We start from the raw sequence: 13,416 nt of genomic DNA, 5'->3' as shown, positions 1-13,416 counted from the left end.
AAAAGTTTTCCGGGAGAAATGTTGCATTATTTGACAAATGTGCACAGGTGTCAATATTTTTGGCCACAACTGTAGGGGTCACATTTGGGAATGAAGATTTTTAAAGCCAGTAAATTAAGAAGCAAAGAGATCTTTTCCTTAAGACACTTACAGTTTAATATTTTAAAGTAAAACATAAAGATATGTGTTTACTAAAAACTGCAGCTGAATACAACAGCGTTATGCAACTTATTAGACCATAATAAGAATTTTTAAGATTTCATTTGGAAAGCAATGTCATCCACTCATCTTTATGTCTCTGTGTTTTCTTTGTGGGAGCAGGATGGTCACAAAAACAGACTATTTGAAGTTTGAAATGTATTTTGCAAGTCTGATCAGTGAACTGTGCAGCATATTCTGCGAAATGCTGATATTTCTGACGAGGGCAATGCGTGCCCCAACCGTATGAACAAGATTAGTTTTGTCTTGATGTGCGATACACACAGTTAAAGCCTGTTTTAATGATAGAATGCTTTCTTTACGTTTATCTGTACCCAGGTCCAACTGGCTGAAGCCATGCTGCGGGCGACGGGTAGCACTGTGGCAAGTCTGTTTGCTGAGTGCAGGCTTCAACTGCTTTTTGGTGGCCTGTGTGGTCATTGTGGTGATGTTCCTGGCCTTGGAGCTTCTCATAGACACCAAGCTTCTCCAGTGTGAGTATCTATAGACCCGCAGACACCAAGTTACCGCAGCTTTTAGGATTTCTGGCAGCAGATAGGAAGATAGCAGTACAAATCCAGCTTTCGTCTTCCTTTCTGCTGTTTTTGCAGTTTCTTTCTTTCCTCTGTTTTAAGCAGAGGCATTGGAAAGTGATTGTGACCCAAACTCAGAAAGCGGGATATGTCTACTTTATGCATGCCGTTAAGAAGGAAGCATACAGTACATTAATTACAACTATGTTCCTGTTTCCAGAACGTAATTCTAGTAACTTGGGTCTGACCTGTGATTATATGATGCCTCATATATTTTAATAAGTGCATCAAATCATATGCACGTGAAGCCTTTGGTAAACAATAAAATCTGCAGGACATATCCGTGCAGTGTGCAAACACAGACGAAAGAAGTTCGCATCTGCAGTGCTCCACTCTTTGACATCCGTACTCTTCAGCATAATGTGTTGAGTGGTGTAAATTACCCTTTAACCAGGTTACATGGGAAGTGGCAATGACCTGTGCTCGCTGGCTTTAGACAAATGTCCTCATTGATTATGGGATCTGACCATAACGATATCAGAGGCTTGCTTTTGGAATTATAAGACTGTGAGTCACTTTGGGTTCATTACAGTGTGTAATTACCAGTCCCTTTCAATAGGTTAAAGACAGGAAGGGAAGACAATTAGACAAATGGCCAAAGTGGTTTTAGTGTACAAGGAAACAGAGAGATTCACGGTAGGGTATGGATTAATGGACTGAGGGAAAGGGATGAATAAATTAGCTAGCGGACAGGCTGCTCAGTGGGGTTACTGTGACGGATTGGCTGGGGCTTTGGACATGAAGCCAAATGCGTGATTGGGATGCGGGATGAGAACAGAGAGCCCTGGGTGGGTCGCGCACGTCGTCGAGAGAGTGCGTGGGCAGAGCTAAAATCCGGACTGTGTCTCTATGTCTCTAACCCTCAACACACAGCTCTAACACAGACAGCTTTCCATAAACAGCCAGTTAAGTGCTGAGCGGGTAATTATAACATCTTTAGGAACCTGCACATACGGTACACGTCACAGATTTCTTTACGAAAATAAACCGAACATAAGCCACTGTCGATTGCCATCATGACGTCTTTTAATTTTGAGCATCCCAGTTTTAAATTAAGTGGATTCAACTCGTATTTCTTTGTTATGTGTGCAGTTACGAACGCCTCCCAGTTTGCCAGCATCATCCACTGGATAAGCCTTGTTATCCTTTCGGTGTTCTTCTCGGAGGTAAGGATTACGCCACTGGGGAATAATTACTCTGACAGGATCAATTAATGCAATACAGTCAAAACATTAACTGAGCTGACAGCGTTTAAGTAATAATTAAAGGTGTGCTGATGAAAAAATGCTATCAGTTTACAGTAATGAGAGACATTAGGTGACCTGCTCTCTGACACTGAGTATGATTGGTGTCAGATACTGTACAGAATAATGGATCCGGAATGGATCTGCTGTGTCACCACCTGCTCTCAGCTGACCATTTGGTGTGTAAAACCAAACCACGGTTTCGCTCCTTCTCTTTCCCATTTGCAAGTGTGTCAGGGCTTCTCATTCCAGCCTGATAGTTTTATAGATAATATGTGACATTTTATAAATAACATGCAACATGAAGATTTATGTGTGCGGATAAATGACAAGTGGAGGGTATTATATATATTACTGTACCAATGATTTTTTGGTACTCTTTGTACCATGTTTTGTAACAAAAAGTAAACAAAAATATTCACTACTTAAGCAGAACAAATTAGGAAATGCAAATGATAAGCAAGTAAGCTTCAGAAGAATAAACTACATGACTACATAAAGTACTGCTTGTTAGAATTTGAGCCCTGCCCTCTTTACTCTGTTTCTCATATGTATTGCTACTGAGGAAGATCAGAAAAGATTTTTCTAAATAAATGATGAATAGAAGGTTTTTCTGTTTTCCAGTCTAATTTCATTTTAGTTTGCTTGTCATTATGTTAAAAACAGGGGGTAAGTGGCTTGAAGTTGGGAATATTTAATGCTTGTTGGTAATATTATACTGGTATGTCTGGGTGGCACAGCAAGTAGCGCTGCTGTCTCACAGCACCTGGGTGGTGCGAGAGGATGTGGGTTTGATCCCTGCTCAGTCTGTGTGGAGTTTGAATGTTCTCCCTGTGTCTGTGTGGGTTTCCTTTGGGTGCTCTGGTTTCTTCCCACAGACCTGCTGTTCAGGTTCCCCCATAGTGTGACACAGAGAGAGTGTGTTCCACTGATGTATGGATGAGTGACCCATTGTAAGTAGTGTATCTAGCAGTGTAAGTCACTGCAGTGAATAAGGTGTGTGGGCTCATAACACTACATAGAGTTCAGTGGATGTTGCTTTGGAGAAAAGTGTCTGCTAAATAAATGTAAATGTCTGTTTCTGTTCTAAAATGCAGTGCAATGTTGTTACAAAGTCTTTTCACATGGAAAAATGTGTCTCTCTTCTCTCACCCTCAGACTGTGTTCAGGATTGTTGTCCTGGGGATCTGGGATTACATTGAGAACAAAGTTGAGGTGAGTCACTCTGGGGTCACATCAGGCCAGCACTGACGGCAGCCTGGCGGAGCTGGAAGGGCTATTGAGAGCGAGACCCAAGTCCAAATATAATACAGCACAGCAGGGGCTGTAATTGCCCAGTTGCTGATCTCTTGGCTGAGGGTAAACACGAGGTAGTTAGATCATACTTAATGAAATCCATTCCACAAGCCCTAATGAGAAAAGTTCATTTCAGGTGTAAGGTGCATTAATTCTTTATCACGGATTCCACTGGTTCTTCTTGGTTGACACAGGTTCAACTGACCGTGTTTTGTTCTCGCTGCAGGTGTTTGATGGCGCAGTCATCGTCCTCTCCCTGGCCCCAATGGTGGCCTCCACCGTTGCCAATGGACCCAGCAGCCCGTGGGATGCCATCAGTCTCATCATCACCCTGCGCATCTGGAGGGTCAAAAGGATCATTGATGGTGAGAGTTCCTTGCTGAACCATGAGGATGATCACTGTATTCCAAGTGGAAACTAATAAGTGACCTGATACACAGGGTACATACACACATGCACACCTATGTTTTTCCGATGTGATCAGAATACCGCAATAGCCCACATTCTGGGTATGTACACCCACGGGATTCCTGCACATTTGTATCATTAAACCCAGTAGCAATAAATTTGACTTTGTAATTGTTCCATTAGAAAGCCATCCTTCTTGAGGTGTCCCTTTTTCGAGTCAGCGCTCACCAAGAGTTGGCTTTGACTTGATGGCCCTACCTCACTTATTCATACTGAAGTGGTTCAGGGAAAGTACCCTGCCCAAAGGTGCTACAGAAGTAGCATGAAGTGGAGCTTGAACCCACACCCTTAACTTCATGTCCTTAAATGCTATACTCCCTGCTAGCCCTATTTACCGTAGAAGTGTTAGGATGAAGTTATGTTTATACAGTCAGCTTCCGTCCACTTTTCCCAGATAGGATCACGGAAACTCGTATTTCTTCTGATGAGCAAATTGTAAAAATGTACAGATCATTATGACACATTAAAACGGGGAGCCGAATACACATTGGAGCACCGGCCTCTATTAGTTGCTGGTAATGTGGGTGCAGCAGTGCAATGGTGGCAGTACTTAGAGGAGATCTACAGCCCATCCACAGTGCCACACTCAGAGCCAACCAGCCAGGCAAAGCAACAGCAGCGAGACAGCTCTGCATGTGCGACTGGCTACCATGAAAGGTCTGCTTGCGCGCCTGTCCTCAGATGATGGGCACAGCAAATTACCGGCAGCGGTGGCAATGAAAGGCCGTGAAACTGGCCGTGGTGTGAATAACATGGTCCGGCTGCGTCCCCCCGAGTAGTCGATGCTGGTGGCCCAGCGTGGTGGACAGCACCTCTGGCAGAGATGCTGGGCCCGTTTTCACACAACCACAATTACCGTCTGCTGAGCGAGGCACACGGCAGCCCTCTGCGCTGCCCTCTGGTGCCAGAGCCCAGCACTGCGCCCTCGCCCTCCCTGCCAGCTCACGCCACATCAGGGGGCTCTATAAATAGGACCTGCGAGCACGGTGTAAATGACTGGAGGCGCTCCTGTCACAGCTGCAGCCCAGCATAGCAGTGACAGCCTTATTTATTCTCTCAGCGTGACCCAGTAATGTGGCCTTCGCTGGCATCTCTGCGGCACTGAGTCATCGTATGTGAGCGAGGAAAGCACACGGACTGGCGTGGTGGGAGGATGCGGAGCGAACGCGGCCCAGACAAGGATGCATTTGCTCAAAGAGAGCGACTCCCCGGCAAAGCACAGCGAGGCAAAGCGAACGGCTACCCAGCGTTTAAAGGAACAAATCCGTTTGCGGCGAAGGAGCCGAAGACTTGTCACCCGGAATCGCCGAGAACCGGGGGCGCCAGGTACACTACGTGACCGTGAAGTTGTCAGCGACAGACTCATTCTGCACTGCTGTGATTTAAAAAGCAGCAATGTGTCAGCGATTGGCGTACGAGCACAGTTTATTTTGTTACGACTAAGTAAACTAAAAGAGGCCTGGCACCCTTTGACAGGTGGAATGTTGGCTGTACCTGCCAGTCTGCACCTTGACGTGGCGCCAGACAGCAGAAGCGTGACCTCTGTGTGCCCTCCACACATACGTCTCCGTCAGCAGGCAGTCCGCTCTTTCCTGAACAGAGCCCAGGATGCTCTGTCTTCTGGCCTGCGGTCAGCGTGCATTCACACAGGGCACACTCCTGTCCCATCACCGCGGGGACACCAGCGGGGCCGAATGTGCTGCTGGGTGGACAAGGTCTGTCTCCACGTGTCTCTCTGTTCTCCGTCAGAGGCGAGATCCAGACCAGATTTTTATCCCTAGACATGATCCCGATGCATAACAGTGTCCACACTGATTGTATTCAGTTATTTTGCGTGACCTTTCTACAGAGATATTCAGAGGAGAGAAAAAGATCGTTCGATAGCAGACTCGGACCTCAAACATCCCAAAAAGTGCACTTGGCTTATGTGCACTATTCCACTGGTACTTATTGCAAATTGTAAATAAAAAGCAAGATTAATGTCGTTGGGGCAGAGAAAATCCGAGCTGAAACGTGCTTGAAAAATGTGAACTTTAAGATTCAGGATTCCTTACTGGAAGGTCCTTGAGTCAGGTCATTTACGGCCTGAATAAATTCCTAATGCTACTGTACCCCTGTAGCCTATGTCCTCCAGGTGAAGGTGGAGATGGAGCTGGAGATCCAGCAGTACGAGAAGGCCAAGGCTGTGCGGGAGGACCACCTGGAACGCCTGACCCAGATCTGTCAGGAACAGGCGGTGAGTCGCAGCACCAGGTGGTGCAACCCCGCACCCCCTCGGTGCTGCAAAAGCTGATGAACTTCAAGCACAGATGAGTGTGGTTGAGTTTGAAAGATGACACCCTGAAGAACTTAACTAGGGAACACAAAGATGGTGGAACCCAGAAATTTACCATAGGTTACATTTTCACATTACACACACACTTTCAGAACCACTTGTCCCATACACGATTGCAGGGAACCAGAGCCTACCCAGCAACACAGGGTGTAGGGGACACACCCAGGACAGGACGCCAGTCCGTCGCAAGGCACCCCAAGCAGGAGTTGAACCCCAGACCCAGCTGAGAGCAGGACTGTGGTCCAACCCACCGTGCCACCGCACCCCCCTTACCATATACATATGCATCCAAATGTCTCTATATACAATTTTATTCAGGTACATCCTTATCTATATATAGCCTGTTTTGAAGAGCACCATCTGGGCAGTTGCACAAGTTTTTTTCTGTAGGGTTGTTGTCTGGGGAGCATTTGAGATTAAAACTTGTGTAAAGGACACTTACTGGAAACCCCTGCTTTAAAGTCACTGCTGCCTTTACATTTTGAATGCTTTTACATTCACTTCTGCTTTTAAAGATTTTTCTTGCAGAGATGTGGTAATGAATATCAGGTGTTTCAGTAAACCACCCAATGTTTCTCAGCCCACAATGAAATAACGAAAAAAAACTGCTTCTGTTAACACCTTCACAATCTGCTCTTGCCCTTGTAATGAGCAGCTGGTAGTGCAGGGGTTAGAACTGCTACCTTTGGATTCAAAGGTCACAAGTTCAGCTCCCACCTCTACCTGCTTTACCCAAGGTACTTATGCTAAACTGCTCTAGTAAGTTTACCAAGCTGTATAAACGGTAAATAATTGTAGGTCAATCAACATTGTAAGTGGCTTTGGAGGAAAGTGTCGGCTAAATGAATGAATCATGTCGTCGATTCTGGACTTACATTTACTCATTTAGCAGACGCTTTTCTCCAAAGCGACGTACATCTCAGAGAAATTGAATTTGTCCATTATCTTAGGAGAAAAAGAGACATAGTTGCAGACGAGTGAGTCTTAAGTAAACTCAGTTTGTGTCTTTCCGCTATAATATACACTGATGATGTTCATCACACAAGTAGCTGCATAAAACTGAGGACTTAATTTTTATGCACAAAAATGTATATATTGTATAGAATCTTCAACAGCCATTTTTGCCCTCACATTAGACAAGTAAATTCAGTTTTCCGGGAAAATATATTTTCACTACGTACAGTGACAGCTTACACTTTTATTGAGACTCTTTGTACAGTTGGGTATTGCGCATCTTTTTAAGAACCTGTAGTTCCACTCTTAGCCAGCAGATGTCAGTAAAACACAACTTAAGGCTTTTCCTTTTCTCTCTCCATCACCCATTCAGTTGAATTCCTTGGAAATAATTTTCAGAAAAATATGTGAAAAATTGAAGAGGTCAGCTCCTCACCCTACAGTTACGATTTATATAATGTCAAAGTAACAATGCGTCAAGCTTTAAAAAAGAAAAGTATAAAGTTCTGTTTTAAAGTGAGCAACATGCAAAACGCATCATTGCAAAATCACACACACACAATGGCTACAACTGCTTGCCCCAAGTGGGGTCACGGCAAACCGGAGCCTAACCCAGCAACACAGGGTGCAGGGGTGGAGGGGGAGGGGGCACACGCCAGACGGGACGCCAGTCTGCTGCATTGCATCTCAAGCAGAACTCGAACCCCAGCCCCACCAGAGAGCAGGCCCTGGCCAAACCCACTGTGCCACAACACCCCCCCATTGAAGAATTTAAATGTAAAAAAACAAAAATTAATGAATAGAAATGCAATTAGGCTAATATTTAGTAGAAGTATTTCTTACTGCAGTTACACCAAAGTGTTGTCATTGATTTGAATTTGCCTGAAACAGCAAAGCCTATTCAAGCTACGATGTCTCTACTCTGCACGTTCTTGGGTTTCCATTCTACTAAACATTACAACTGCATTTGCACCAGGCCTCGGGACCCCCAAAATCAATACTCAAAGAAGCGATGGCCGTACATCATGGCAAGTTGTTGTAGCTCCAAAAAGAAACGATTAAATATGGACAAGAATGTTCAAACAAGCTCAGCAGCAATTTGACTGTGTGTTTGTCAATATCAGAAATGAAGGGGTAAAGGGAAACCAGTAATAGAATTGATCAGATGCAGTCAGCAGCCTCAAGGCGAATGGCGCGCTGGTGTCACACTGTTCAGTAGCAGAGGTGAAGAAATACCCAGGAGTCTAATTTTTTCAGTGGAAAAAGTGTATTTTGACTATGTCTATAGTCTGGTAGATTGTCATGTGTCTGTGTGTTTTAGAGTTATACAGAAATGATCCTTCCCCCAACACACATCCCTTTTGCCTGAATGAGTATGTACATGTTTTAGGGAAAAGTAGAGTTTTTTCAGTGCACTGTTATATATGTATTTTTATAAGTCTGTGTGTGAATGCATGTTTGCTCTTGGGTTAGGTTTGCAAGGGCTTTTTGTGTTTTGTATACACGTATGTGTGTGTGTGTGTGTGTGTGTGTGTCTGGAGGGAGAAACACTCCTCCTGCCTGACGGCGTCCCGTTTCCCCATCAGTTTGAGATCCGCCAGCTGCGGGCTCACCTGGCACAGCAGGACCTGGACCTTGCTGCGGAGCGAGAGGCAGCCATGCAGATCCACCATGTGTGGGGCAAGCAGAGCAGTAACTTTCAGGTGGTGGAGGGTCTGCCCCCTGGGGAGTCTGACGATGAGGGCCACGGCAACATCCGAGAAGCTCCGCCCCCGGCTGGTAGGCCAGACGACGACACACGCAGCCCTACGCACTCTGAGCTGATCCCTTCCACTTCCATGAGACTCTTTTCAGTCATTACATTGTCTTCTACCACTATTTAAATTATGATTATTGCATTGTTAGCTCTCAGTACTGCAAACACTGTAATACCCATGGTACTGCAAGGCACTCGGGTGTTGCAGCTAAATAATGTTGTATAAGTTCTTAAATTAGATGCTAGTCATCCAACACTTTGCTATTTGTGCTCTTCTAAAGCTACAGAGGTGGAATGCAAAATCTCCCTAGTATGAGTTGTTTTATTCCTTCACATTGAGAGAAACCATCATCCATAATTAATTCTTCATTTAATACATAACTGAAAATACATTATTTAATAAATAATGATATTTGACAGTACAGCTGAAATTTCCTAAAAAAAAATAACTTAAAAACGGAGTAGTCCCAGCTAAAGAACACAACCACCCAAAAAAGGGAAAAAAGCTGATGAATAGATGTATGTGACATGTACGTGGTTGTGGACGGACAAAAAAAAAATGACAAATGGTGTAACATCAGTTCAGCGAATCATGGGAGCCGTGTTCTCTTTTTCTGGTGGCGTAGCCTTGGGCGGCTTCGAGACCCCAGCTTAAACTGTGGCTTTAGCACAAAGCTTCCTCTGCCTGCGGGCACTTCAGGATCAATAGAGGCTAAAAAAGCTTTTAAGGTCCCATAGAACACGGGGGTATAAGCATGTTGTCCACACTACGTCAGGTCTGATGGGCCATCTCGGAACTACGGCTATTTCAGGTACAGAGTGCTCTGTGCTTTGGGCCTTGTTCTGCGGAGAGAGTGCTCTGCAGCAAACATCTGTTCCTTTTACCTGGAAACCACAATAGGCAGAGTAGAGCCGGGACTGCGGCCGCGCAGCAGCCCTGGGGGATTGTGGGAAATCTGGCTCCCACAAACAAGTGTGGCTTTGTCCAAAACATGGCATCGAAAGAGAGCTTTTAGCGTAAGGTACGTCTTTGGGCGGACGGAGCTCAGGGCTTTCCGTGCTGGGCTGCCTCATTTTTTTTCCCCACCTACTGGGTACCACCTAGCTGTTCATTCTTATTACTGTTCAGTTAACTGTACAGATGTCTCTTGTTCCTTTATGTCTTACAATGATGGGACTGAGGTTTCAAAAATTTGGAAAACTGTTGCGGTTGTTTCACGAGTGCACCGTAAGGAAGAGGTGAGAGGTCACTTTGAACGGCCACTCCGAGACCGGCGCACCCCGGCGATGTTAAAGAATGCACTGGCCTTACTTTTCAACATCATAATACCGTACTGCTTCAGTGCTCACCTCCATTGGCACTAAGGAATTACTAAACATTTACAGCGCTGACACCTTCCTCTGACTGTAGCTCTGCAGCTCTTATCCTCAGGTTGCCACCTACAGCATGACTTCTAGTGTGGAAATGTCTCGGTCAACAGGCCAGCAGTGAACCTCGCTGGCTTGGGGGTGTGTGCTGCTGGGGGTCTACAGAAACAAAAGCAACCAAAGGGATCGGGACAAAAGCTGAAACTAATATTGTCCTTATGTTAACAAAATTAGATTTAAAAAAAGAAATGAAATGCTCCGTTTATAATTCAGCAATACATACTGAAAATGCACTCCTAGCTATATATTTTCTATATATTTTCTAATATTCCTATATATTCTATATATTTACTATATTTTTTCTAATTTTTCAGAACTTCAGAATATTTTTTAAATTGTTGCACTTGTTCTAAGATTAACATTTATCAAAGACTAAAATGATAAATGCTTTACCTTTGAAATGGATAGATAATGAGCACAATTACATTATACTCCGACTAATATGAAGAGCATCCTCTATGTTTGTCTTAAGCCATGTAGACAATATTGATTAAAAAATATCCAAAACCATCCAATGTATCATTGCTTTCATTAGACTTTATTGAAGAAACAACTAGCATATCAAAAAGGTTTAAAAAATGCACTTGCATTTTTAAACTCATGTGTTATTAATCGCAGAGTGATTGTCTTGCTTGTGTTTTAGTGAGTGCAATGCCTCCTCCCCTGCGTCAGACTAGAATTAATATTTAAAGCAGAAAAATAAATGAAATTACCCGTCAGAGCTGGTTGCGCTGTTCCCAGGAGGAGCAGAGCTGCACTCAGGGTACTCCGGGCTCCGCGCTCTCTGCCCCGCAATCGGGACAAATGGAGGGAGCGGAGCGCGTTGCGGACCGCACCGCCATCCGCGACCTGCCCTTCCTCCACGGGGCCCCGCAGACAACCCCTGTACTGTGCACTCGCTCGTCGTGATTTCAGAGCTTGCAGTACACCTGTTGGTCCTGAAGCGAAAATACCTGTATACCTGCGTAGGTATTTTTGCCTTGAAAAATGTGCAGAGCTTCTGCGTGAAGAATGTTGGCAAGAGGAACCTACAACCCAGCATTTATTCAGCGCTAAACCAGCAAAAACATTTACTATATTTCCTGTGGGTTGTGCACACATCACTGAAAAAGGGACTGAAAAGGCTTTTTTTTTTTTTTAATTATGTGGCATTTGCTATGCGTATTAAGCATTCTGTGAAATTGTGTTTAATACTTAATTTGCTCTTTTTTTAAGATCCCGTCATTCGAGATGATATGAACAACTACATCAGCCAGTATTATAGTGAGCCCAGCAGTGGTAAGTGGGCTGTGAGCAATGACTGCACCATCGCTCTGCATTTTCATATCTCCCCTTATTCTTGCTTGCTGCGTGCTGTTAATGTTCTAGCTCGGCGGGTTTTTAGTAAAATATAGCTGGTATTATATGAAGAGCCCATGCGATGTTCCCGAAGGAATGACTTTCTCGATTCTGTAGATGTGGGAGTTCCGGATGCAGGTGCGCACATCATTACTACGACAGCCATCGACGTGCACCTGCCCAATAACCCCAAACACCTGTCGTCAGCCCTGCTGAGCGTGGAGCCCCCCGGCCGCCTGGACCGGGTGGGCAGCTCGGTGAGTGACGCTTCCACCACGGTGTCACACTCAGGATGCAGCTTCACCACGCACAATGAGAGCGCGAGCAGCCAGACGCTGGGCTCCTCCACCGACAGCACGGCCCGCGAGGCCTCAGCGGGCAGCCCCAACTGCCCCTTTCCGCTGGCGCAGGAGCTGCGCCACCCCAGCACCGTGGTGCAGGAGCTGCTCTCCTCCCTGTCTGAGGACTCCTGCCTAACTCAGAAGGGCCTGGACCCAGTCAACCTCAAGCTGCCCAGCCCCGCTGGCTCGGCCAAAACCAGCCCCGAGCTGGATCACAGGGTCAACATCTACAACAAGAAGAACCAGGAAAGCCACAGCGTGTTCCAGACCAAGCCAGTGATACATCTGCAGGGCCGCAAGGCCTCGCTGGAGGAGAAGTACAGATTCCTGGAGCCCGCCAATGCTCCGGTCGGCCACCTACCCGACACATAGTCGACGGAAACCTGCGCTTGCATCAGCGTAAGCAGCCTTCCTTTCAGCCAGCACTATCAAACCATCTTGCGTCAGAAACTAATGCGAGTGATGTACTCCTGCTGACCTGTTCGCGCTCATCCTTTCGCGTGGAGCTATAGACACACCCACCCGCCCCTCGTCTCTGAAACTCTTTGGTAACCGCATAGGGTGCTCCGAGGCCAAATCGCACAACTGTCCCTGTGGCGGACAACAGGAAGAGGCATTTTAAGAACCAGCATTGAACAATCATCAGGAATTTCCAATGTGAAATAGTCCCAATGTGGAAATCATATTACCAGCAGGGGACCTGCTCGAGCTTTTACACAACATCGTATTCAAACAGTGTGAACGATAACGAGACTGCTTTTACACATAATAATTTTTCTTTCACGTGGGTTTAAAACTGTTACGTAGGGAGAGGTTCAGCGGGCGGGATTCTTTTTTTATTTGTAAGAAATATGAGAATATACAGTCTTCTCTGACATGGCTACTGCAGGGTTGTTTGATTGGATGAGTTGTATTCACTGTAAATTTCTTACCTTTGTCTTTCTACATTAAAGATGAGGACGTTTGTACTCGTATAGAAGGAAATTGCTCTTTTCGGTATTTTTAAAACCAGGAGAGCAGATGATTGCGATGAATGACTTAAAACATTTCTTGAATTTTGTTGGAGAAATACTGTAAAACCGAATGATGTTCTGGAATGGAATGCTTGTAGCATGAACCTTTAAAAAGATCAGCTTTCTAAATATGGCAAACTAATCCTGTGCACTTTAATGTTTACAGACGTTTTATATACTGACCATGGAGGGAGTGAATTGAAGACTGCAGTTGTTGTCATTTGATTAAAAGTTAAGTTTATTAAATAATGGGAAATGGTAACTACTCAGTTGTTTTCTATTGATTATAAACATTGATGTTGAACAGCGCGTACGATTTCCATGTAAGTTTTGTTCTGAGCACACAGCCATGACTTATAGCCTATTCCGGCAAGAAGACATACATGCAAATCTTGACGGTTCTTTCGTATCACACAAGGATTTTATTGTTTGGCAGACAGAAGTTTTTCCCC

The 13,416-nt window shown here is 45.0% G+C and overlaps 1 protein-coding gene across 2 annotated transcripts in view; it reads left to right on the top strand.

Annotated features, from left to right (window-relative positions):
• Window positions 1-13,416, top strand: part of tmem266 (transmembrane protein 266) — a 45,279-nt gene extending 31,863 nt beyond the window's left edge. For both annotated transcript variants that reach the window (XM_018763801.2, XM_018763802.2), the window contains 8 exons: window positions 538-692; window positions 1,884-1,957; window positions 3,194-3,250; window positions 3,558-3,696; window positions 5,920-6,035; window positions 8,675-8,867; window positions 11,488-11,550; window positions 11,728-13,416. In XM_018763801.2, the coding sequence (XP_018619317.1) occupies window positions 538-692; window positions 1,884-1,957; window positions 3,194-3,250; window positions 3,558-3,696; window positions 5,920-6,035; window positions 8,675-8,867; window positions 11,488-11,550; window positions 11,728-12,323 (1,393 nt within the window). In that variant the 3' untranslated portion in view covers window positions 12,324-13,416. The remainder of the gene's footprint in view (window positions 1-537; window positions 693-1,883; window positions 1,958-3,193; window positions 3,251-3,557; window positions 3,697-5,919; window positions 6,036-8,674; window positions 8,868-11,487; window positions 11,551-11,727) is intronic.

The sequence above is a fragment of the Scleropages formosus genome, chromosome 11 (genome assembly GCF_900964775.1).
Source record: "Scleropages formosus chromosome 11, fSclFor1.1, whole genome shotgun sequence".
In the NCBI taxonomy this organism is placed as follows: Eukaryota; Metazoa; Chordata; class Actinopteri; order Osteoglossiformes; family Osteoglossidae; genus Scleropages; species Scleropages formosus.
The sequence above is the reverse complement of the archived record's forward strand: the minus strand, read 5'-3'. Positions and strand labels throughout refer to the sequence as shown.